Source organism: Daphnia pulex, chromosome 9, assembly GCF_021134715.1.
Source record: "Daphnia pulex isolate KAP4 chromosome 9, ASM2113471v1".
NCBI classification, from domain to species: Eukaryota; Metazoa; Arthropoda; class Branchiopoda; order Diplostraca; family Daphniidae; genus Daphnia; species Daphnia pulex.
Window position 1 is genome coordinate 2,747,242 of NC_060025.1, and position 25,486 is coordinate 2,772,727.

A 25,486-nucleotide genomic window follows, 5' to 3' on the forward strand; every position below is an offset into this window, starting at 1 on the left:
TTTATAAATTTATTTAACACACCGATGCATTGTTTGGGAAAAACTACATTGTCAGATTGTCTGTGTCGTCTGCAAATCCTGTTCCTCTGAAATTGTGAATTGAATTTTTGACTGTTCGTGGTTTCGTGCATGTTAGTAGATTTCTGTATGTTTCAATTATTCTAAACTATGTAAAGTTTTTGATGATTAGACGTATAATTCAATCTTTAGTTTCTAGCTTCAGTAAATTTTCTATTCATGAGGAAATGTCGTTTTACGCAGTAGCCAGGGGAAGGAAAGTGGGCATCTATCCGAGTTGGTATATTAACTTATCACGTAATAAGAAATTTTCAGTAAAAAGGGAAAATTTTTTTCAGGGCTGAATGTCAATCTCAAATACAAGGCTACCCTGGTGCACAGTTTAAGAAATTTTCTTCCCAACAAGAAGCTGAAGGTTTCATCCAACAACGTAACTCTGACACTCCAGAAATACTGCCAGTTAAACCCAGGGCCTCCCAACTTCCAGAGGCTTCTGATGATTTGAAGGAATTTGAAAGCTCATTTTCTGGAAGTGGAAATCAATCTCCAACTGCAAAAGCATCTACTTCTGGATCTCAGTCAAAGTATTATTATGCTGTAGCCATTGGGAAAAATGTTGGCATTTATTCCACTTGGTAGGAACATTATTAAAAACATTGGGATTTGGAAATTAATTTATTAAACATTTTTTTTTTTTTCAAATTACAGGGCAGAGTGCAAGGCGCAGGTTAATGGTTGTGGATTTACCAAATACAGAAAGTTTGGAACCCAGAAAGAAGCTGAACAGTTCATTCAGGAAAATCAAATTCAAAAGGGAGCCAGAGCCTCTGTTGATGTTTCTCAATCTAGCAAATCTCTATTGAGCAATTTTCCAGCCGTTCCCAGTGATAAAGACATTTGTGTTCGAAATTTATCGACAGTTTCTTTTGGAGACCATCCTTTCCAACGAGATGAAGATGGCTTCGTACATTGTTATACCGATGGATCTTGTGAAAAGAATGGGCAAGTTGGTGCTAAAGCTGGTGTTGGCGTCTGGTTTGGAGTGGATCATCCTTTGTAATTTAATTTAATTAACATTAAATCGAATCTTTTACACACCTAAGACTGGGTTTTGTGAATAGAAACGTAAGTGAACCAGTCGTCGGACCTCCCACAAACAACGTAGCAGAGATACAGGCTGCAACTAAAGCAATTCAAGTAGCCCAAAATTGCGGTGATTGATAACCAGATATTCACTATTGCAACTACTATAATTTTACCTTTACAACTAGGTATTTCAAAACTACAAATAAATACGGATTCTCAATTCTTGATCAAGTGCATCACGCAGTGGATGCCCAAGTGGCAAAAGAATGGCTGGAAACTTAGTACCGGAGGTGACGTAAAAAACAAGGAGCAGCTGGAGGAGCTCCATGAGATGTTGAAAAAGAGCATCAATATAAAATGGGTATGTAAAATTAAATGAACTTAAACTTTAATTCGGATATCTTACAAATACTGAACAAAATATTTTTGAATTTTTTAAACAGAATTATGTCAAAGCTCACAAAGGGATTGAGGGAAACGAATATGCTGACATGCTCGCCAAAGCAGGAGCAGCTAACTACAAAATCAAGACCAACACTAAAGATAATGTCAGATTTAAGCCTTACTGAATGATTTAAGAGAAAGTCATTTGTTCTGATGTATAATTCTGCGCTGTTGATTTCCAATGCTGATTGAAAATATAAAATTTCGACAACAAATTACCGTTAAATCGCAGGACATAATTTGGTGCACTTTCATTTGGTTATGCATTCATTTGTGTTTTCTATTAAACAGTAGTCCGCCACTCACAGAAACTAAAAGCCATGGTTTAATTATAAGCAAAATTCCATGAGGGTCAGTTATGTCTAACCTTTATTGCAAATTAATATGCCGTCGTAGAGACGGATGGCAACGTCATATTCACATTGAAATGTAATAATTAATTAGAGACTCAGCAGTGACGACAAGAATAAATTGAAGCTGTTTAACGGGAAAATTTAGTGAAATAAGGAAAATGGAAGGTTAGGTTAACAGGAGGGAAACACGGAAGTCAATCAATAGAGTTGCCGTTGCTATTAATGCGAAATTGATGGCCACCGTGTTCAAAAGACAGCTGGATAAAGTGCCGGATGATTGGATAACCGACTGCTACCCTAGTCCAACGTTTAGAGGCCGGCCTCGAACAATCGACACGGCAGCTCGTCCTCTTCTTGGCGACTTTATGAATCAGTGAACCTGGAGATGAAGGATGTCATCTTCTTCCGTCGCAACAGCGCCAATAATTGATCTGTTTTGAAGCTCTACAAAGAAGTGGCTTTGACTCCGAACGTCACTCGAGCACCACCTGCATCAACAGAGACAATAACCGGAGGTAAAGTGAATTCTGAGACGGACACAGAAACGGAAGTGAGCGCCACTAACATCGAAATAAACACTGATGTGATCAAGATGAACACTTCGCCGGAGTTCCCATCCGTTAAACAGCCTGAACCGGATGGATTTTCATGCCAGCGTGTCCTCGTGAGGCTCTGCTCTGATCGTCAAAATATAATTCAGTTAATGAATGTCGTAAAATTCTGTCATAAAGTTAAAGGTTTTTCAATAAAAATAATTCAGATTTCGATTTTGTTGGTTTTAACACTTCGTTGGCCATAGCAAGCGATAGGTACTACAATTTACAAGAAAAATAGGTTATTGCTATAACAATGAAATCGAGTAACACATAATGTACGTCTTATAGATTAAAGTGAGAAATGGTTGTTATTCTAGTCTATTTGAATGGGGAACGAAAATCACTTTCCATAATAGTGCATGAAAATTCAAATTCCTACCTGTGAGGTTTTGCTTCTAAGAAATATGTTTTCTTATTTCTCCCAGCAGCGATCTGTGGAAGAAACGTTAAGCGGCATTAAAATTTCAAGAATAACAACGTTCAAACAAATAAAGACCATAACAAAGTACAATACGCAACAAATATAATTGTCAATCAAACGATAACAGGAAAGTGCTGGTAGCTATTTCTAAGTCTTTCAACATGCCATACTGTATCTTTATGCTAATTTGTTCTGCGAGCCAAATAAGTTACTGACGCAGAGTTGACCCACAACTTGGGTGCGTGTAAATCAAGTGGATAGTATAACCTTGAAGTGTTATTCTCTTCTCAATCTTCTCTAGCCGGAGTTAGACGTCCTTCGAACGTCGTTTGGGGCTCTGGATTCCCACCTTGCAAGATTCCTCACGTAGTCAGCGGTTCCCAGTTAGTGACTTGCAGTTTTTTACTTGTGCAAGTGGCTTCCCAAGGTATTTCTGGATTCCATCAATTCATGGTTCGAATATAGCCTTGCACCTCTTGCACGTGTTGCTAATATTCGGGAATTCCGTCGCTTAAGGAGAAAGGAGTGTATAATCGAGGTAATTTAACGAAAGCTGATGTTGCGGAAGGTATAAAACCTAATGGACAGCTCAAAGTGATTGTTGTAAGACATTTTCCTTGGTTCAGTCGAGGTGTGGCGTGTAAATCTATCCTCTTGAGTTTAACTTTGATAACAGTAGTTTAGTCGCAAAATAGTTCCGGTCACGAAATGAAGGCTTCCGTTTTAGGTCTTCTGCTTCTTTTCTCAATCGCATCTGCAATACAAACAGTATGAATTTTTCAAAAATTAAATTTCGGAATTTTAAAACTTTCACTTAATTGTTTTAGACGTTCTCGGCGTTTGGAAAAGCACCGAGCGTCGATTCACATTTTCAACACAGTAATAATTCAAGCATAATTTCGGTTGGAGTTGCTCCGAATATAAATCTTTCTCTTTTTTTTTAATTCACTTTCAGGTGACTTGCTTCAAAAAGCCGCCAAACATGGATTAGAAAAAGTTCAACATTTGATGGAATTCGAAAAGCGTCTCTTGTCCGATGGATTAACCGCAAACGAAATTAAATGCCCAGCTCGCAGGGGCGTCCATAGAAAACGCGAGGTTAACAATCAATCACGACTGCAGTCGATAAAAGCGCTCGGAATAGTTGAAGCTTCGAAAAAACTAAAAAAACGGCGAGTTCAAATCTTATTTGAATTAACCAAGCCGTTTGACTTCAATTTTTCTTTTAATACAGATTAAATTTGAGCAATGACGAGGCGGGTAAAGTGTTATCACAGTTATCACTAAGAAATACGGTTCTCGAGGACACTTGCATCCAACCTGTTACCTGTGTCAATCCAACATCCAAGTACAGATCGTTTGATGGTTCGTGCAATAATTTTGGCCATCCTACTTGGGGCCAGCAAAATACCATTTTCAAACGTTTGTTGCCAGCCCATTATGGAAACGGTGGGTTGACAGATTTGGAAGCCAATTATTAGTAAAACATTCAACTGTAACTGAAATGAAATAGGAATCGATTCAAATCGAATGGCGAGGGATGGAGGAGAACTGCTAAATCCCCGAAGTATTAGCCTGGAAATTATTGGAGATGACGGCCCTAACTCGACAGACGTGACCCTGTTAGTGATGTCCTTCGGCCAGTTTGTTACGCACGATATCACAATGTCACAGGATTTCACTTTTGGTATAAAATTACTACAGTTAATTATATGCTGTTTGTTATGATCTCCCAACTATTTTCTCTGTTTCTCTATCGAATAATGTTATTAGACAATGGAGCCAGCCCTGCATGTTGTGATAACCGAGGGCAGTTACTTCCACAGAGTAAAATGCATTCACAGTGCTTACCTATTGAGATGTTTCCAGGTATCAATTATCTCCTTTAATTAAGTCACATAAAAAGTGGTCTGAACCAATTTTTCTCAATTCTCCGCAGGTGATCCTAATTTCAATGCTAGTGGCAACACTTGCATGGGCTTCACTCGTTCGAAAATGGGTTTGGGCTACGGTTGCAACTTCGGCCCAGCCGAACAAGTAATAAGTCCTTGAGATCCACACACACTCATATAGATTTACCTATTCGTTATTTCCCTGTATAATTAGTTGAACAGCAACACCCACTATCTTGATGGATCTCTGATTTATGGCAGTGACATCATAACATCAAACGGTCTGCGTACGATGGCCGATGGACTACTAAGGACCTCTAACGTTAATGGACGGCAATTATTTCCAATTGCACCCGGATGTGAAAATCTGCTCAATCACGAGCAGTCAGTTTGTTTCCAAGCAGGTATACGAATTACCTTCTCTAATGCGTTAAATATCCGTATAACATCGAATTTTAACCAATCAGGTGACGGTCGAGTCGAAGAGAACCCACAGCTCACTGCAATCCATTTGATATTCCTACGGGAACATAACCGGATCGCTAAAGAGCTTCAAGGACTCAATCCGCAATGGGACGATGAAACTTTGTTCCAACAGTCTCGTCGGATTGTCATCGCCCAGTTGCAACACGTGACTTACAATGAATATCTTCCCAGTTTACTCGGTCAGTTCATTTTTATGGCAAAATTAAACTAAAAGTCTAACCCAATTTTAATAATACCAGGTTCTCAAGCCATGGTGGATTATGGATTACTGCCATCCGCTGGTTACGGCACTGGATATGATACAAATGTTGATCCTTCGATATCAAACGAATTTGCGGCGGCTGCATTCCGCGTGGCTCACTCGTCAATTCAAGGAACTGTCAAGTAATGAATTTCCACTAAATGCATATCTCCTACTGTTATTTAGTAATCTTCACCATATCTTCTCAGTCTGTTTAACGCAGCTGATCAGGAGGAAACGGAAAGAAGTTACACTTTGAGTCAATATTTTTTCGACGCCTCTCGATTAATGGACGATCCCAATTTCTTGGACTCGGCTCTCCGTGGTTTTACCAAACAATCACCCGAGACAATCGACAGGCTCTACACTGACGAGATTGCTGACAAATTATACATGTAAATTTGTTCTTAGATTAGCGTGAAAACTATTTTCTCTAATGGCATATCCATTCACAGTGGCAAGGAAAAATCGGGAGGAGATTTGGTGGCCATCACTATTCAACGGAGCAGAGAGCACGGTATCCCGAGTTACAACCAATTTCGTGAATATTGCGGAATGAAGAAAGTGCAGTCGTTCGACGAACTAATCACCGAATTTCTTCAAAAGGTTTGATGGGCTTTTTTCGTTTTGGTTGATAGTACAGTTAATCAAATGGATTTAATTTTGACTTGTAGGATATCGATATTCTTAAGAAAGCGTACAGATCCGTGGACGATATTGACCTCTACATTGGCTGTTTGTTTGAAAAGCATTTGGGGTCCGAGTCCGGTGCTTTAATGGGACCGACAGCTATTTGCATCACAGCTAATCAGTTCCAGAGAACCAAAAACGGCGATCGCTTCTTCTACGATATCGCAAATCAACCCAACTCGTTCACTCCAGGTAAAGAATTAATAATTTGTAAACATCGGAGCTGAATAACATTATTATTATTTTTTTTTTATTATTTAGACCAACTCGATCAGATCCACCGGTCGAGTTGGGCTCGACTTATTTGTAACAATAACGACGGAACTGTGACCACCATGCAGCCCCTCGCCATGAGAGTTCCAACGGGAACGTGAGTTACTTACTTAGTTTTTTATTTGCTTCACGGTTAAATTTAATGCTAGTTATGTTTCCAGGAATGAGAGGATTCCCTGCAGCGCAATACCGTCGATGGACTTGACTCCCTGGAAAGTCCCCAAATTTTTCCCTGATGTTTTTCACACACCTGCTGACACTTTCCTGTTTGTCTAAAAATCGTCGACCAGATTCATTCGAAGCTCAATGAATAAGCTTCACTGCTAGTTTTCGTGGATCTAGAAAGACAATTATGAAGCTTAAGAACAATTAGATTACGTCATTAGTGGTGACTTGTTTGGTTGTCCTTATGTTACTAATATTAACGTCAACTTCATCTATCAAGTCTAATAATGTATTGCAATACACAAGCTATACGTACATAACTTCAAATTGAAACATCTTAAAATTTTGTTCAATTGCCTTTTTCTAGGTTAGCGAATACGTCATCAGCAATAGGAATTATTGGAAGCGCAATCAAGATGATGCGGTGCCAAATTTTTGGAATAAGATTAACCTGCGCGAGATGTTGACAATATAAATAAAACATGATCATATGCTAATAATAGAGATCGCTATCGGTGTATATCAGCAAAGCAATAGATGAATTTTATCTTCCGGCTAGCTCTTTAGCAATATCCGATTTCTCCATAGACGCTGGTGTCGTCCAATAAGTAGCTCACCTTAATTAGCCTTGCCTTGACTTTGTTCATCGTCATTAGAACAGAGAAAGTTGAAACTTCTTCTTGATGTTCCCGGGGTTTTTACCGATCGTGAATGGCCATAAATATCGTTTTCTTTTAGCCATAATTTGCAATCCTTTCTTTAATTAAGGCTCTCAATCTTGTCATATTTTCTTACCTTCTATGACACTGTCATAAATTATAACGTGATGCGTCACGATCGGGACGTCAACGTTTCGCAATGGAGTTGAGCGAACGGGAAATTATGGACAAAGAAAACCGCGGGGATTGTGCTGCCTCATTTTCAAACCCTATACACAAGCGAATCAAAGTATCTTTCTTCGTGATTAGCAGGAGAAGTTGCGCAACGTCCGCTTTCTTCACGTGCCTATACAGACCTGTTGCCAATTATAAGTCGCCCTTGATTTCCGATTGATTGCGACCACCCATAGCGTCACACAGCAGGCTCACAGCGAAATTTTATATAGAAAGTGTTGCAAGCTGCAACAGGGTTTTCGTTGTTGTGTACCATGTCCCGGTTGTCGTGCGGGATTTCCGGGACAGCTCATTTGACTGTAGAACAACATATCCCGCCTCTTTTATTTTTTTCCTCTTGCTTCCGCTTCCACCTCTTCTCCCGGATGCTGGAGGCAAATTAGGTATATATAATAACATCTCGTTTACGTGTTCTCTATCACAATCTATTCTGTCCAGCACGATGCTTAAGGTTGTCTGTCTGTGTCTTCTCGTCTTGGCCGTCTGCGGCCCCGTCATACTCGCAGGTAAACCTCACTTACCTATTTTACTTTTAATTGATTGTAAGTTTGTAACCAAAGTTTTTGATTGTAATTGTATCGCCAGGGCCCATTGAGGAACAATTTTACCAACCGGATCTCGATCCCGAGTCGTCCAATTGGCACTACAGACGACATGTTTATCGTGCCCGTACAACCCAAAGGCCCAACGTGAACAAAGATGGAAACCAGCGCTTCTTTGGAGGTGCTTATCGCCCTGGCTACGGAGCTTTCAAGGGCTAGAATGAAGCTCAGAATTTTATTATTGACAATCAGAATATGTTTTACGTTATTATTTTGTGTAATCGAACTCAACAACACCTCAGCATCATCTTTAATAACAATAGTATTTAAAAAACCGCTTTTATACCAATTATTCTGAGCTGAAATAAAATTTTTGTGTTACAAATTTGGACTGCTGAGGATGTTGTATTTTTATATTGGAGAAACTATTCTTTAGTGGCGAGGGCTAGACTGGCCAGAAGCGATTCCACCTCTTCTTGCCAATTGATTTCGGTCCCGTTCGACAACAATTCGTGTCCTTCATCATCGGCCATCAAAGGGAAGTTGGTAACTGTTGGCAGGAAATTAGTGTTTGATAAGAACACAAAAATACAGAATAATCAATTGTGGTACTAACCTTTTGAGATGGCGAGACAGAAAACAGTGTAGAGAAGTGTGAATAAGCGAACAATTGTCATCCGCTGCGACATTTTCTGGCTGCTTACAGTCCCGATAAGAACTTGTTTAGAAATGTCAATCTCATTTTGACAACCACAACCAACGCTGCCGTTATGACATGTTACAAGTTGTTTACTAGATTCAGATTAAACGGAATTATTACCGCAACCACAATAGCGAGTCGAATGCTTTTGTGGTTAAATGGTATCGATCAAAGAACGGATGAGAATTCATGGCGTGATGGATAAGTTTCACGTTTACAAATCGAAATTCTAGAACATTTTCCGGTGGTTAACAGTATAACACAATTACCGCAGCAGCTGGATTATTATTGGCTAGACCCTGCTGTTATTTAGCCTAATTAAAATGATTATATACCATTACCACTTCCCGTTGGTGTGGATTGTCTTACCAGATTGACATTTCACCATCACCTCCTCACACGAATAAATTTCAATAAATACTCGAAAGTGATTACCTTTCCACGTCCATTCTCAAGTGGAGGTTATAGCAAAGCTGTCGACAATGAAGGCTTGTTTGGTAAATTTAATTTCACACATTTTAGCCTTAATCAATCAATTACAAATTTTGTTTTACATCATTTCCTTTTAATTTCATTTGCACTCGTGTGTGTTTCTAGGCATTTGCGTTAGCCCTAGTGGGAATCGCTTCCAGCTACCAGTACCCAAATAATATTGATCAGCAAACATACGAAGCTCGTAATTCTGGCGTTAAGCAATATTATTATGCCGCCACCACCCAGAAACCAAATTATCCGAGCAAAGGCGAATGGGAATCTCTAAATCCAGCCTACAGTCCCGATCCGGAGAAAATGGAGAAAATTAAAAAGCAATGGGAGAAATTTTACGAATACCTTCCATACCTTAAAGGACCTGCTGGACCACCCGGCCGACCCGGTGCGCCAGGAAAAGATGGGAAAGACGGTTACAATGGCGCTCCCGGTCTACAAGGACCTCCTGGCAAGGAAGGCAAGTATGGAGCTCCTGGCGCTCCTAGCGTAGTTCCAGGTCCTCCTGGACCAGCAGGGCCACCTGGATACACTGGCAAAGATGGCGTTGCCGGACCTCCCGGTAGGCCTGGCAAAGATGGCTCTAATGGCAATAACGGCTCACCAGGTAATCAAAGAATTTCCAGTGATCCTAACAACTCACTTGATTGCAATTGTTTTAATTCATTTCATTTGTTACAGGCACACCAGGCTTGCCGGGCATTCGAGGCAATCCCGGTAAAGATGGTTCGCCAGGAATTCCCGGCGCTCCAGGCCCAGCTGGACCTGAAGGTAAAACCATTAGTACAATAATTAATTCAAATGAAGGAATTCAAATAAAAATTCGTTTTAATCCGTTTTAATCAATACAATTTGAAGGGAAACGCGGACAAACGGGATATGATGGCAAGTCTGGACCTGCTGGACCACCTGGAGCGAACGGATATGAAGGTAAACCAGGCGCACCTGGCGCACCAGGTAACCCAGGCACACCAGGCACACCAGGAACACCAGGAAAGCCTGGATTGGCTGGACCACCTGGACCACCTGGACCTGAAAGGCAATATCAGCAGCAATATCCTGCACAGCCGCAATATCCTGTACAGCAGCAGCAATATCCTGCACAGCAGCAGCAATATCAGACACAGTCGCCTCCACAGCAACAGAAATATCAGCCAGCAGCAAGCGGCGGTTACAAGCAGGGCGGCCAGTATGATTATTAAACCACAATCATGTCTGAATTGAGTAATCACGGAGCCATATTTCACTAACCTGTCCCTTGATTTCTATCGTGCTTTTCTTTGGAATAATAAACACAAGTCAAATATTAATATCTGTATATATAATATCTCGTTCAGAAAAGTCGTTCGTGTATATCTAAGTTGAGAATTGAGATCAGCTTTTGACGTGTGAGAGTTTTGATAAGTCTTCAAATGAATTACGGGAATACGCACATCAGTGTAATATAGGCCTACTATACCAATAATTTTATCATTCAGTTATTGGAACGAAAGATTTGATTCCATCAGCACGGTATTCCGCGAATACCCGAGGGGTTGCCGACTCTTTTTCCCCTGGTTCAGTCGATGGGAAATCGGGGAAAATTGGGGGAAAATTTCAAAATCATTATTCGAGTTGTAGCAACTTTTTAAATCAAAATTTCATTCGCAATTGAAAAGAAATTTTTTTTGTATTAGAACGAATACGATTAAAAACGAAAAAATGCCGTGCTTAATGCAGTAAGACTCAAATAAACAACTAATCTTTTTCAAACTAGTAGTGATAAAAAAAATCCTTTTGAAATATTCCAAATGTTTTATTAGATAAAATGTCAAAATTTATTTAGGCAAATTTAAACAATATGTGTGTGGGATGGATGGGCGAGTTGGATAAGTCGTCATTAGATGGTCATGAACATTTAGTACACGAGTTCGATTCCCCAAATGGATGAAATTTTAATTCCCCAAAATCCGCCAGATGGCGAAATTCTTGTTGAGTATAACGTCTAGCGAATGAGGAATTTCGAATTACGCGTATGAAATTCCAAAATGCTTAAGGTGAAAGATTTGCTCTTTCAATAACCGGGTTGAATTAACTATAAATCCCATCGTTGGTGGTGGGTATGGAACCTTAGCTGGTTGTCGTGGGTAGTTGACGCTTCCGTATTTCCGGCGCTCTCGGGTTTAATACCCGATTGGATGTATTCGAAATTGTCTGTCATACATGGAACCAATGAAACATGGCAATCAGCGTTGAACTCTGATTTCTGAAATAAAGGTTGTTTCAATTCACGCTAGAAAGATCTACGTTTGTGGTAGAGTTATCCTCACGAAATGTTAATTATTTTAGAATAGTGAAACCATTTACTATTTTGACTGTACACTCGTGCTTCAAACATCTCGAAAGACGAGCGGGTTAAATTAAATCCGGTCTTGTTTCATTTGTTGGTGTCGGCCAAATCCCGGTTTTAGCCAAAAAGGATTAATTTTCATCTCATTAATTCCCAAATTTCATATGGAGATGACAGATCTTTGGTCAAATTCGATGTCAGCTCAGCTGACGAGCTATCGCCCATTTCTTGCGCTCATTTCTTGAGTATACTTCCGGAATCCGGACTATCCGGTAATACAGTTAAAGAGGACTGGCCATTGTGACGCTATAGATGCACAGCCGCGTTAAACTGCTTATTTTACCGATTTCCAGTACCTACACACCCCTAACAGTTTCAGTACCCTTCAATATGGTACTGAAACGCAATTCAGTATTTTACTGTACTTGCTTAAGTACAAATTCTCTACTAACCATTCATTTGCCTACTTTTTACGTTATTCCTAGTGAAACTGTTAGTAGGCATAGTTCTGTTCAGTAGGTTGGTCCAGCAGTTTATAAAGATTTAGTTAGTAGTCTGAAAAATTCAGTATGTTCAGGTAGGGTTAGTAGTTTGATTTTAAAAAGTAATCAATAATAAAAGCAATGTAGGTTATAGCTAGTAGTTTACAAAAATTTAGTACTTTTGTTATAAGTAGTGTGAACAATTCAGTACCTTAGACTAGTAGGTTACAACTTACAAGGAATAAGTAGTATTCGTTAGGATAGTAGCTTTTGTATATATCAATGTGGCGTGCCTGTAAGGCACTAGACTGCCACGCCAAAGGTCCGGGTTCAATTCCCGAATAAATCAAGTCTTCTTTCCAAGTTAAATAAAATCGAAATGGTCGGTTAGTAGGATACAATTGGTTAGTAGCTTGGTGCCGAATAATATCAGTAGGAATCTCCTACAATCAATGCCGTAAATGAAGTGGTCAAAACTTTTTAAGTAATGGGTGGGTAGTAAAAGCAGGAAAGAATTTAAAGTGGTTTAGTTTATCCTTAGTAAGTTGAACACCGGATAGGGGTTTCTAATAAAATTAGTAAGGCGAGTAAGAAAAGGTAGAAGAATTGAGAAGTAGTTTCAATCAATTGGTTAGTAGGCTGGGTACCGAGTAGCAGTTACATGAAAGTAGGATACCGCCACTGTGTGGTGGCTGTATATATTTTTCTAAAAAACCTGGCGAAAGGTGTGTCTTAATGTTATATCTTCTGTTTTAGAGTTGTTGTATATGTCTTCTTTACTACGTAGAAGCAATCTGTTATTTACTTGTAATATAGTGGAAATGAGGTAGAATGTTATAATCTGGCAAAGGCTATAGAAAGTATTTCTTAGTTTCACCCCTCAGTGCCGAGGTAATAATTTCATAAAACCACGAATTTCGAAATTTTCGAATCATTTTTGTTGTTGAATTCTGATCTATCTCAGCGATAAAGGGTCATGGCGAAATATAGCTCTACAGCCATTTCGGTTTACTTGCGGGTCGTCAATCCAGCACCAAACAGAAACTTGAAACACAAGGCTTGTCTGTGAAATCACCTGCTGAACCAAACGATGGAACTAATAACGGCCCCATTGAATAATCATCATCGTCCATTCATTGGATACAAACACAGCAGGCACAGCAGGTGTACAAGGCAAGGCAATCCTGATGGCGAAGTTGGTTTCTCAAGAAATTACCGGTACACCTACACCTAGGACAAGCTGGACCTGAAGTTAAAACCTAGTATCCAAAATCGTTAGTGGAATACGAATACTAATACGTGATCGCTAATAAAATTTGTAAGAAATATTTGCACAAGTCATTTGTTTATTATATTTTCAGAATGTCGAACATCATGTCGTGTTCCTCAATAATAGGTCATTGGTAAACAGTTGATAGTATATAATTGTTGCATGGTAAATAACAGGTCGTCATGATTTTATCCTTTTCTTTTTTTGATTGCGTTGATTATGCCTTTACCGATTTTCCAACCCCATTTGAGCTTCCAGAGGAATCGTTCTTCTCTCTCTGAGTCAGTCATTGCTGATCGTTTCTTCAAGTGCCGCTCTGATGATGTATCATTTTAATTAAAATTATATTCGTGTATAAATATAGAGACTTTTGAATAATGACAAATTTTACCAAAGATAACGCCACGGCTTTCCTCAGACAATTCTGCGGCTGGACGATCCTGTGCCGGGCTGGCATCTTGATTGATGACATAATGCGACAAATAAATTTTGTGATTATTATAGTTTAACAGTGGATGCTCGAGGATATTGCCAATTATATATAAATATAAATAATATTAGAAATGCTGACCTGTGAATACGACAAAGTAACATAGGACGAAGACCAGAAGACAGACGCAGGCTATCTTACGCATCGACATTTTATTGGGGAGTGACAAACCTAATTTTTTAATCCTAATTTATATAAAGCTTTCCGAAAGCTTTCTGCGGCCAGTCGCCACTTCCTCTTTTTCCTGCTCTTCCCTTGCTAACGTTTTAAGAACATTCAGAAGGAACCGCATCAAGTAGGAATTCAAACTGACTGATTTGATTGTGGGTTTAAATATTGAGATTATAGCGGGTATGAGTTAGGAATTAGGATGTCAATCTGGCAAAGGCTAGAAAATATTTGTCTCTTTCACCCCACAAATGCCGAGATAAAAATGTCATAAAACCCGAGATAAAACCACGAATTTCGAATTAATTTTTTGTAGTTTATCAGCGATAAGGCGTGATGGTGAAATAAAATAAAGAATATATCCATAGACCATAGGTTATTGCTCATTTTGCTCTTTGTTAACTCGTCTGCGTTACTAAAATTGCATCTACAAAAAATTTTACTACTGGAACTCTGTTCTAGTTTGGGAAAATGTTGTGTATTTATTAATTCAAATTTTAGAAAAAAGGTGGGAAAGGATGGTAACTATTGTTTCATGGTGAACTGGTAGCAGTGTTTTCAGCCACGTCTACGGTGTTGTTTGATGACGTTGACTAAGCCATGCACGGCCTTGGCTATCCAAAAGAAGAATCGTTCATCTCTCTCTGAGTCAGTCATTGCCGATCGTTTCTTCAATTGCCGCTCTAAAATGTGATTTCAATATTACAACAGTTATTCGTGTGCACATAGAAAAATGAATAATTAACAATTTTACCAGAAAAAACGCCACGCGGCTTTCCTTAAACAATCCTGCGGCTGGGCCGGGCATGCTGGGCCGGGCTGGCATCTTGATTGACATATGGATTATTAGTTATGTATGATTGAATTGTGATTATTAGTTAATGGGTGCTCGAGGAAATTGCCCAAGAATGATATGGAAGATACTGACCTATGAATGCGACAAAGTAACACAGAACGAAGACCAAAAGACATACGCAGGCTACTTTTTACGCAATGACATTTTATTAAGTATAGTGACAGTGCTCGTTGTTGTACTCGCTGTTTATTAAGTTAATTTATGTATATATATTTTTGTTGCTATTCACCGGTTTATCTTTTCCGAGGGGTGGTCCACTCTTTTGCCAAAGCGAACCTACGGCGGAAACATTAGAAAATTGAGAAATATAATATATTATAATCATTTTTTCGGAAACTTCTGCGGATTTTCAGAAGAAATTTCAAGAGAATCTCTTACATTTGAACATTTCTTATTTGTCTAGATTTTCGGGGTTTTCCAACTTTTTCGGACTAGTGTACCGGCTTAAGTTATAAATATACATTAAAAAAAGAACCGCACCAAGAAATTCAAATCGGCGGATATTTGATTGTGGGTTTAATTATTGAGATACTATGGTGGAAATGTGGTAGGATGTCAATTTGGCAAAGGCTAGAACACATTTATCAGTTTCACCCTCAATTTCGAGATTTAAAACATTCACAAAACCACAGATAAGATTTCTAAATTTCAAATTAATTTTTTATTGTTGAATTATCGGGGATTTATTCACGATAACGCGTAATGTCGAAATAGTTCTGGGCCATTTTAAAGGAAACACACTTTTATCAGTTAAAACTGCGGCATTATTCTATTTTATTTCTAAGAACATTATTCTATTAGTTGCCCCCCACAACTTTAATATCTAGTTATTTTTTTCTTATGATTATAATTCATCTTATCCCAAATTCATGGTACCTCTATTGACGAAGCCGAAAGTAATGTAATTCCAGGGTGTATTCAAAGAAAATTTGATAGATGTTTTATTGGTGTCAGAGGAAGGTGAAAAAGATGAAAAACAACAGTTAGTAAAAACTGTGGAAGGCATGAGATAAAGGGATACAAAGTTTATATAGCCGGATTTCATCTGGGAAGAATTCAATATAAGTTGTTTGTGTCCAGCTCTAAAGTCGTTTGATCGTCCAGGCGATGGGATTGGCCTCTTTCCAGAGTTCCTTAATTTTTTGTTGGTTATTGGCTTGACGCTCTTCCATCAGTTCTTCTTCTTCCGCATTATCGAAGGAAAAAGCCTCGTCGTCATCGGCCAAACGTTCGTATTCTTCATTCCATTCACCTTCGACCATGTTATCCTCTTCAACGCTTGCCGACTGAACTATAGAGTGTCAATAGAAAAACGTAGAAAAAGAAATAAGGCTTCAGAGATTTCCGATTACACGAATTAAAGTATCATGTGAACTTACCGGTCAACGTGCAAATGACTAGACAGGCGGCGAAAATGATCAAGGAGCGTATTAGAGACATGGTGATAATAGGATTACTGACAACGAGTTGAACCCACACGTCTTTAATGTCACAAGTGTACAGCGTGATTGGCGTTGTCGACAGGTTTTTACAACGACATCAAGAATAGCCGAGTAATTTTCACAGCGGTTTGTGGGAACGTTTGAGTTATATAAGGATGTAAATAACCGCACAATCTTTCTTGGATTTCCTTCAGTTTTGAGTGCTGTGGTATTTTGTGATAACTTGCCGCAATACCACATCCATCAATCAGAGACTACGAATCTCCTGCACGAGTTTTATTGTAATCACTATTTCGACGACTCATAAGTGATGATAAATTAGCAGCATTACTCTGGAGTTCAATGGTCCTTTCCTGAACAACGAAAATGCGGGCGGTGGTTTTTCATAATTTTTACTTAACACGCGTTAATTGGAGAAATAATGAAACTTTGTAATGACACAGATGATGGCAACAACACGTATATATTTCTTTCAAACAAAAGAGAGCCAATAGTTACCAACAGCGGAGTATCAAAACATGAAAGAATTAATGCCAACTTTCTGCGAATCAAATAAGTTTTAATTCTATAGATCCCTCAATTTGATCTGCTGTAGGTAGTCGTAGTACGTCGTAGTAGAGCTAGTTTTTGCTTTAGCAGAAGTGTTAACTTCTTAAGTCCACTTCCTGTAATTCGTCGCCGGCGCCAACAGACCGCTCCCTTTCTTACATCATGGCCCATAATTTACAACGAGTTTTGTAATAATATAGACTGAAATCGCGCCTTATTAATGAATGATCATTTAATTGAAAAGTGAGCATATTTTGTCGCATCTTAATGAATAAGAACAAGGCATTAGAATCTTATCATAACTTATATCAATGGTGCAAGCTTGGTTCGATTAATTCCCTCAGCGCCACTGAAATTTACATCTGGTGCATCCTATAACTACACGTTGATTTCAGAGCTATTTAAGGCTGATTTAACTTCCCCTGCTGTATGCACTATGTAGCTAAGGGTTTTCTAGTAACTTTGAAATTCGGCCATTTCGGCCATTTCGGCCCCCTCATTTGCCAAGATGCCGGGCTAGCCACATCAGAAGTTACTCGTCGAACTACTTATCCAATAGATTACTATGTGGGAAGAAGTTAAAAGTTAAATTGTGTATGAAATCGAACTTTAGATATATCCACAAATCAAAGAAAAACTGAAGTGATGGAAGCATAGAAATAGAAACAGGTTTTGTTCATGTTTAACTAGTCTTGTACGTATGCAGTGATGTGTTAATCAATACGATTTGCATGGCCCAACAAAGTTCACAAAGAGGAATTTTTTTAAAATAATAATTTCATGTTTTTTTAATGACATTTTCTTTGCCCGACCAATAATCGTCCCTATGATACCTCCTTTGCTCAGTTCTTCCTTTTGAATGTAATCAAACTTGTTGGAATTATCAAGGCACGCCCACACTCCCGCTCTCCGCCCTTTTTCACCCGGGTGATATGAAAAAAACCATCCGGACAGTACTTATGATTGTAATGATTTCTGTAATTTGAATAACTTGTCACGCTTGTCAACTAACTCAACTTGTTTTAGAGATTTTTAACCAGGTAAACTGGCAGCCTAGGAATAGGGATTAGGGAAGCCCGGAAGGGTGAGCCGGTGAGCTTTTGATTCAATGATGGCCGCCAAAAGGGGGAGGGTCGTCATCTGTCATCAACATAACTATCAAGACAAATTGAGACAAAGCACAAACAAAGACAAAGGCAAAAATCACCTTGGAATTGGATCAAGGTGTTGCAATATGCAAAGTCCTCCGAGGTTTAATGGAATTGGAAGCTTAATGAAATAATGTGCTGAATTGTTGACTGTTGATCAGATGATAGTAACACGACTCTAGTAAAAAACAAAGTATATTTTGAAGAAGTAATGTGGATGTCTATTGGATTCGTTCATTGCCGTCACCATTCTCAATGTGATGCTACAATAGTACAGAAAAAAGAGGATGGCTTTTTACGTTGTCATTAAAGGAAGAAAACGAGGTATCTTTCGTTCATGGTAAGATTCACACTTCCTTCAGTAAATGTGCTTTATTCCTGCCAAATTCTTGTGTTACTAATAATGCTTTTTTGATCAATATTCTTGTTGGCCTGAGTGTGAGTCTCAAGTAGATGGTTATCCTGGTTGTTTCTTCAAGAAATTCACCATCAGTAACTTTGGATGTCGAGAGAAGGCTTCAGCTGCTGCTGCTCTCGAGTATAAAAAACATGCATCTAATAATAGACTCAACAACAAAGAAGGAAGAACTTATTTTGCAGTAGCAGAAGGCAAAGGCAAAGTTACTGGAATATTTTTTAAGAAGTAAAATCTGTGTTTTCACTGTCTGCCTAAAAATGTATTAATTATAAAAATTCATTGAATTGTTTTACAGGGAAGACTGTGATATGCATGTGGATTGTTCATTTCCCATATACAAGGGCTTTGAGACCCTACAAGAAGCAGCTGGATTCATAATATCTTGTTTGAAACAAAGAGCAGTGGAATTCAAAAAGCAGTGTCCAGTTCGTTCAGATAGAGTTCGTGATTTACAAAATTTACCCACTAGATTTTTCAAGTGGCCTTTCCACGTCGACAGTGAGGGATTCGTGCAAGTGTATGTTGATGGATCCTGTTTTGAAAACGGGAAAAATGGCGCAAAAGCTGGACTTGGTGTGTTCTTCGGCAATGGTCATGCGATGTAAGCGAAAGTTTTTGAAAAAATTTCAATCAAATACCTATGTTTTATTATCTTTATGACAGGAATGTTAGCAAAGCTGTTCAATCCGATAGCACGCAATCCAACAATTCTGGGGAATTGCAGGCCGTCAAAGAAGCCCTTCGAGTAGCTAAGCAATGTGGTAAGTTCGTTTTGTTTTGTGCGGTTTTGTGCATTTATTACCCAAATTATTTTCTTTTCCTACCCGCAGGGATAAAGAAACTCAAGATTCATTCCGATTCCCAGTACGTCATTAAATGCTTCAATTATTGGGTAAAAAGTTGGCAAACTAAAGGATGGATGACATCAGCATCGACACCTGTTAAAAACAAAAAGGTTATCGAAGAAATCTGCGACATATGGAATTCCGAAAACATTCAGATCGAATGGGTAAAGCAATGTGTTCATCATTGTTAATCTAGAATTGCAAACCTTTCTGACTGCATCAGCCTAAAAACGGAATTATTTTAGAATTTCGTTCCAGCCCATAGAGGGATCAGGGGCAACGAAGCTGCGGATAGACTTGCTAAAAACGGTGCGAAGCGTGCTGTCCGCGGTACTCCTTATTGACCTTCCACCACATGGTCCCTTATCGTTATCAGTCAAGTTTGTTAAATTAATTTTAAACTCTTAATAATTTCTTATGTATTTTCCATTAGATAACGTTTTCATTTTATTATTCCTTGTTTTACAAAGTTACTCGATCTTAAACTTAAATTTGCAATGGCTATTTTTCGATAGTATTCATCAAATCAATTTCCATTCAGCTAGTGTTCTGGTTCGATTCAGATGACAAAATAAACTAAGAATTTTAACTAAATGTTCATAATAGATGGCGTTAACAACTAAAAACTATAACTATAAAATTCCAGCTCAGTATTTCGAAATTAATAGGTGCTGCGTCCAAGATTATTTTGATGGGAAAGATAGCCTACTAGGTAGAAGAAACCCGTTCTTCCGACGGCTACACTTCTCGGAATACGGAACTTGAAAGTGTAGAGAATTGGAAATTTTTATCTTGAAAAGGGAAGAGCGTTTTTTCTCAGAACCGACAAGTCACGAATAAATTTTTACGGTTATTTAGTGAAGATAATTCTTATTCTATTTTTAAATACGATACATGTGTTGCCTTTTAAATATATTTCTCTTGTACTAAAAATTCTAGGTACGTAATTTACGAACGAGGGACCACTACAGCTTTAAAGCCACTGTAGCCCACAGTAAATCCATTGATGGGGTCTAAACTCGGAAGAGGCTCATTTTGTACAGGTTCAAATCGAAACTTTTTGATCAAAGCAGCCGTGAAGAGAAAATAGGTATTTTTTGCCAAGGAATCTCCCAAACACATCCTTTTCCCTGCAAATAATTTGTAATGATTAATTATTGGTTTTAATCCGCAGCAAAGAATTGTTCCGTTGATCAATACCAATGCCAAACGGATAGAAGTGATCACTTTTAATCACTTTCGTGCCATCTTCATTCAAATGGCGTTCCGGCCGGAAGACTTCCGGTTCTTTCCAGTACCCGTCATCCATGAGAACAGCATCCAGATTCAACATGACAATACTTCCCTAATCATTTTAGAAATTGGTAAGTCTGATATTCACCTATTATTTTGAAGTACCAGAGACAAAGTATTAACTCACTTTTGGTATTGTATAGCCTTGAAGCTTGGTTTCTTTGACGGCGAAATGGGGGACAACGAACGGCGCAATAGTGCTACACCTCTGTGCTTCCATCAAAACAGCTTCAGTGTAAGGTAGGCTAACCCGACAGAAATGTCATTGTAATTCTTTCTTAGTTAGAGCAAAACTGGTCTTTAAAGCAGACCTACCTGGATCGATGGTTAAGGGTTGGTACATATTCCCCGCACACTTGATCCAATTCCGCTTGCATTTTACGCTGCACCTCCTGATTGCGAATCAGATGAATCATGGCGAACCCTGAGTATCAATTAGAAAACTAAACATTTGAAGCGAGTTTTAAAATGGGACATTGGGGGTATACCGATAGAGCCACTTGTCGATTCAGCCCCTGCACCAAACAAATCCGTTATCGTTGCAACGAGTTGATTGTCTGTGAAAAATTTTGGATTACGTTATTATCTGCATTTAGGCTTTTAAATCTTTTAACTCACTGGTAAAGGTCGTGAAAGGATTCTCTGCCTTTTGCTTTTTCATCTCGTTGAGGTAAAAGTCAATAAAATCTCTAGCTTCATCCACGGAACGATTAGAGAGTTGGTGATCATCGATAGTACTCTATAATTGACAATCAACTTTTAGTAGTTTTCCATGTTTAAGGATGAAAATGAGGAAAATACTTGGATAAACTTTTTTATGGGTTCAGTCATTTCGCTTTTCACTCCAATAAATTCTCTCACTAGGCGGGAATGTTTCAATATAAATGCTGGGACCGGAATATTACCTCGGACGGGATCGCCCGCTCGGAAAACCTGCTCGTTAGCCGTTAGAAGTTCCTGGAATTTGGGATCATCGCGCCGGAAACGCTCGCCTTTTGAGAATCAAATAAGTGTTAGTCAGCAATCTAGTGATTAAAAAAAAACCTACTTATACCTGCGATAATAGCCCAAAGAATATTTACTACAGATACTTGAAAAATGCCTTTCAGGTCAACCACTCGGTCCTTATCTGATTGACTTTTATTCTCGATATCTTTTATCAGATCCCCAACCTCACCCATCATTTGGTCTTCAATTAAAGTTTTTCCGAATCCCAAATCTCTGAGGTGTCTCATAGTGAATCGGCGTTGCTCTTGCCAAAACTGGCCCATAATAAACATAATCCCTGGGAGAAAGAACAGAGGTAAGAGACTGTTAAGATTAATTTTTTTTTTTTTTTTTTGTAATTAAATTACCGAGATTTTCTCCAAAATTTCGAGCCAAGGTGATAGAGGAATGCGGACGGCCATTGAGATTTTCATTGAGCATCACTTCTTTTACGGCTTCATGACTGCAAACTGAAATCATGGTGGAGGGTCCCAAATAAAATCCCGTCACAGGTCCGTAGACTTTACTCATCTTTTGCAAGGCTCTGTGCGGATACTGCGGATCCCATGACGAAAGAAAAGGCAGATATCCAACTAGGGGCAATCCCCTGGGCCCTGTTCAGTTTAAATTAAATTAATTCGATCTAAATGACAATTCTATTGCCATTGCATTAACAGCATGATTGAAATTATGTTTACCTGGTGGGAAATTGTGGGGACGTTTCACGGCCTTGATGATGAGACCGATGAGCAGGATCGTTAGAAAAATTTCAGAAATCATATTTGGTCGGAATGGGGTTTCATCCAATTTTACGGTTGAAATTTTAAGCTTTCACGTTCAGCATCCGCTTCGGTAGACACTGAGTGAGTGGTTGGTTACTTGTTCAAATTAGGAAGTCGTAGGTCGCAGCGTCCACTCTCTTTCAATCTTCTGCCGGGAATGTGTTGCTAAGCGGTTCTTGCTTATATAATGACATTGTTACATAACACCTGACGAGCTGCGTTCGTATGTTGTTCATTTTGTATTTACATCTCCACCCAGATTTGAGGAGCCTATTATCACAGTCTCTTGGGGCTAGTGACACATTGATAGCATTCTTACAACAATAACCCCCATACGCTAATCTTTGTTCAACAGCTAGATTTTCTTGTTGCCCTATTTGCAATCATGACTCAGCTAGAAATCTGTTTACTATTTTACATAACGGGTTCTTGTGTTACCATGCGACAACAATTTAGACTATTTTTTTTTTTATTTTTCAGCGATTAGAGTTTGTAATTTACAGAAATTTACCCCCTAGATTTGTCACATGCAATTCCACATCGGTAACGAGTGTTTTGTGCAAGTGTATGTGTATGCATCCTGTTTCGAGAACAGGAAAAATTACGCAAAAGCCGGACTAGAAGAGTTGGACTTTGGTCCTTGTCACGCGAGTAAGCGAAATGAAAATGAATTGCTGACGTTTTATTGTCTTTTTTTACTTGATAGGATGAAGCTGCGCAATCGGAATAGTTCGCAATCTGATTTAATACGACCTACTGTATTACGTGTTGGTTTGTAAATTAAATTTCTCTCGAGTCGGGGGACCACCACTGCTTTAATACCACGAAACGAGGGACCACCACTGCTTTTATACCACGGGTAAAACCATCACAGGGTGTAAACTCAGAAGTTCTTTTCTGCAGATTTAAATCGAAAATTTTTGATCAAAGCAGCCGTGAAGAGAAAAAAGGTATTTTCAGCTAATTGCCAAGGAATCTCCCAAACACATAATTTTCCTGCAATTAATTTGTAATGATTTATTATTGGTTTTACTCAGCAGCAAAGAATTGTCCGATGATTAATACTAATACCAAATGGATAGAAATGATCTCTTATTTAATCACTTTTCTGCCATCCTCATTCCAGTTTCGTGTTCTTGGCGGAATACTTCCGGTTCTTTCCAGTAGGACTCGGCATCTAGGAAGATGGCATCCCGATTTAACATGATAACACATCCCTTATTATTGGATGAAGTGGTAAGCACCATATATACACATATTCATTTCTTTACTATTGGAGAAAACGTATTTACTCACTTTTTTTGGTATTATATAGCCATGAAGCTTTGTTTCTTTGGCGGCGTAAGGCGGCAACAAGCGGCGCAATAAAACTGTAACGTTGGACTTTCATCAAAACAGCTACAGCACAAGGTAAGCTAAACTTATAGGTTTCAAGTTTTGGTACATTTTCTCCGCAAACTTGATGCAAATCGGTCGATTCAGCCCCTGCACCGCATAAATATGCGATCGTCGCAACGAATTGGTTGACTGCAACAATTTTAATTACGTTAAGGGTTTTAAGTATAGGGCGGTATAGGGCTTGGTAGTTTTGCTCTCAGTAAGTGAGGTCGTTTTGCTTTTTCATCTCGTTGAGTTTAAGTCAATAAAATCACTAGCTTCATCCATGGAGTGATTTGTGAGTTGATTATCATCGATATTATTCTATTGACAATTGTAACTTGTTACAATAGTTTCTGAAACTTGAGTCCTAAAATCGGGAAAATACTTACGAATGGATTTGTATGGGTTCAATCGTTTTTTTTTTGTCTAAAAAATTCTCTCACGATGCGGGAATTTTTTAAACGCTGGGAACGGATTGTAGTTGTTACCTCGGAATTTTCTTAATCGGAACTTTTTGATAAACCTTCGAGTTTTAATTCTCTCTCTTGTTTTAATACCTGCAACAGTTGCCCGGAGAATGGGACAGATACTTGAAAAATGCGTTTTAGGTCAACCACTGCCCACCAACCACCCCTTATCTGAATGACTGCTATTATACTTATCTTTAATCAGATCCCCAACCTCCCTCATCATCTGGCCTTCAGTTTCAATTTTTAATCAATTTGAAGTTTTACGAATCCCAAATCTCTGAGGTGTCTAGCAGTAAATCGGCGCTGCACCTGTCAAAATTGGCCTATAATTAAAATAATGCTAAGGGAAAAAAATGAATCAACTAAAATATCTTTATTCAAGAATTATCATTTTGTCTTTTTGAGTTACCTTAAATATCAAACCGAGGCTATTGAGATCCTCCGGCGCTTCTTTTACGGCTTTATGACTACGATGAGGTTTTAAATAAAATCCCGTCACAGGTCTGTCCGTATACATGACGAAAGAAAAGGAAAATACCCAAGTAGAGTCTTCCGCTTCCCCTTAACCCTGTCCAGTTTTACTCAAATTCAATTAAATTTACAAAACAGTTGAGATTTTTTTTTACCTGGTGGAAAATCAAGGGGACGATTCACAGCTTTGTTGATGAGATCGAAGAGCACAAATTTCAGTTATCATCTGCTGAAATGGTGTGTTTTTTTTTTCTACGATCGATTGAAACTTCCAACAATCTAAGCCTCCGATTTGGTGAACACTTCGGAAACTGACGATTGTTTTTTGCTAGCACTTTGAGGGTCCCAGCGTCCACTCTTTGGGAATTTTTTACAATGAGTTCTTGCTTGGAAAATTGAATGTTTTACACTTGCATAACTGTTTTCTAATGTCGTTGATGTGATGGCTTCAGTGGCCAACCTCCACTGATAAAACGCCTCACCAGTCCAGACTCGTGAAGTGTTTTATCAGAGCTCCGTGGTCGCTTTGGGCTACCAAGAGACATAGATAGGCTACCATTCTGACAACAATAGTTCCCTTAAACATTGATAAAATCACTGGCACGTTTTGTAGTTGCTCTGTTTGTTGTTATCATAATTCCTCTAAAAATCTGTCCACCAGTTTGATGATTATGTCATTTTATGATGTATACTGCACTGTTGTTGAATTCATTCAACGAACTTAAATGTTTAATTAGGGAAAAACAGAGACTGGCACAATGTATAGCAAAGTGAGTGGGTTTGTGTCCGTCAAAAAGGTTTGGCATTTATTTAAATGAAC

General features: G+C 38.7%; 5 protein-coding genes and 3 long non-coding RNA genes across 16 annotated transcripts; 5 read left to right on the top strand and 3 right to left on the bottom strand.

The window, feature by feature from the left end:
* The first annotated feature begins 33 nt into the window (after window positions 1-33).
* Window positions 34-1,763, top strand: LOC124203099 (ribonuclease H1-like). Of its 3 annotated transcripts, none has more exons than XM_046599686.1 (7): window positions 34-145; window positions 211-298; window positions 357-653; window positions 727-1,074; window positions 1,140-1,231; window positions 1,290-1,465; window positions 1,548-1,763. In XM_046599686.1, exons 1-7 carry the CDS (start codon window positions 130-132, stop codon window positions 1,671-1,673), a joined length of 1,143 nt encoding a protein of 380 aa, XP_046455642.1. In that variant the 5' UTR covers window positions 34-129; the 3' UTR covers window positions 1,674-1,763. The 3 variants fall into 3 exon arrangements, with proteins under 3 accessions (XP_046455642.1, XP_046455643.1, XP_046455641.1); XM_046599687.1 differs by having other exon boundaries at window positions 34-131; XM_046599685.1 differs by having other exon boundaries at window positions 54-298.
* A 137-nt stretch (window positions 1,764-1,900) lies between these two features.
* LOC124203116 lies at window positions 1,901-4,903 on the bottom strand. 5 transcript variants are annotated; one of them, XR_006878438.1, is made up of 5 exons: window positions 4,770-4,903; window positions 3,186-3,672; window positions 2,877-2,929; window positions 2,467-2,578; window positions 1,901-2,389 (listed from the first exon to the last, which is right to left on the bottom strand). It is a non-coding gene; the product is annotated as an uncharacterized LOC124203116 (long non-coding RNA). The 5 variants fall into 5 exon arrangements; XR_006878437.1 differs by having other exon boundaries at window positions 2,467-2,929; XR_006878440.1 differs by having other exon boundaries at window positions 2,467-2,573; window positions 2,877-3,672.
* Window positions 3,544-6,992, top strand: LOC124203079 (peroxidase-like). Its single transcript, XM_046599658.1, has 15 exons — window positions 3,544-3,686; window positions 3,746-3,797; window positions 3,874-4,090; window positions 4,153-4,367; window positions 4,432-4,605; window positions 4,692-4,787; window positions 4,858-4,955; window positions 5,025-5,214; window positions 5,278-5,475; window positions 5,536-5,680; window positions 5,747-5,932; window positions 5,993-6,143; window positions 6,212-6,419; window positions 6,489-6,597; window positions 6,662-6,992. Exons 1-15 carry the CDS (start codon window positions 3,627-3,629, stop codon window positions 6,774-6,776), a joined length of 2,214 nt encoding a protein of 737 aa, XP_046455614.1. The 5' UTR covers window positions 3,544-3,626; the 3' UTR covers window positions 6,777-6,992.
* Window positions 6,993-7,927: 935 nt separating this feature from the next.
* Window positions 7,928-8,485, top strand: LOC124203114. Its single transcript, XR_006878435.1, has 2 exons — window positions 7,928-8,064; window positions 8,144-8,485. It is a non-coding gene; the product is annotated as an uncharacterized LOC124203114 (long non-coding RNA).
* A 538-nt stretch (window positions 8,486-9,023) lies between these two features.
* On the top strand, window positions 9,024-10,596 carry LOC124203105 (cuticle collagen 1-like). Its single transcript, XM_046599700.1, has 4 exons — window positions 9,024-9,297; window positions 9,398-9,893; window positions 9,968-10,057; window positions 10,145-10,596. Exons 1-4 carry the CDS (start codon window positions 9,283-9,285, stop codon window positions 10,486-10,488), a joined length of 945 nt encoding a protein of 314 aa, XP_046455656.1. The 5' UTR covers window positions 9,024-9,282; the 3' UTR covers window positions 10,489-10,596.
* A 5,182-nt stretch (window positions 10,597-15,778) lies between these two features.
* On the bottom strand, window positions 15,779-16,416 carry LOC124203112. Its single transcript, XR_006878433.1, has 2 exons — window positions 16,261-16,416; window positions 15,779-16,172 (listed from the first exon to the last, which is right to left on the bottom strand). It is a non-coding gene; the product is annotated as an uncharacterized LOC124203112 (long non-coding RNA).
* A 1,559-nt stretch (window positions 16,417-17,975) lies between these two features.
* On the top strand, window positions 17,976-20,357 carry LOC124203104 (ribonuclease H1-like). Of its 3 annotated transcripts, none has more exons than XM_046599696.1 (7): window positions 17,976-18,360; window positions 18,451-18,663; window positions 18,734-19,039; window positions 19,102-19,199; window positions 19,269-19,447; window positions 19,529-19,663; window positions 20,223-20,357. In XM_046599696.1, the coding sequence occupies exons 1-6, from the start codon at window positions 18,308-18,310 to the stop codon at window positions 19,625-19,627; spliced, it is 948 nt and encodes a 315-aa protein (XP_046455652.1). In that variant the 5' UTR covers window positions 17,976-18,307; the 3' UTR covers window positions 19,628-19,663; window positions 20,223-20,357. The 3 variants fall into 3 exon arrangements, with proteins under 3 accessions (XP_046455652.1, XP_046455654.1, XP_046455655.1); XM_046599698.1 differs by lacking the exon at window positions 20,223-20,357 and adding an exon at window positions 19,952-20,063; XM_046599699.1 differs by lacking the exon at window positions 18,451-18,663.
* Window positions 20,125-22,552, bottom strand: LOC124203092 (methyl farnesoate epoxidase-like). Its single transcript, XM_046599676.1, has 10 exons — window positions 22,262-22,552; window positions 21,932-22,177; window positions 21,631-21,861; window positions 21,378-21,568; window positions 21,195-21,315; window positions 21,065-21,133; window positions 20,892-21,000; window positions 20,704-20,821; window positions 20,484-20,628; window positions 20,125-20,413 (listed from the first exon to the last, which is right to left on the bottom strand). The coding sequence occupies exons 1-10, from the start codon at window positions 22,341-22,343 to the stop codon at window positions 20,232-20,234; spliced, it is 1,494 nt and encodes a 497-aa protein (XP_046455632.1). The 5' UTR covers window positions 22,344-22,552; the 3' UTR covers window positions 20,125-20,231.
* Between the last annotated feature and the right edge of the window lie 2,934 nt (window positions 22,553-25,486).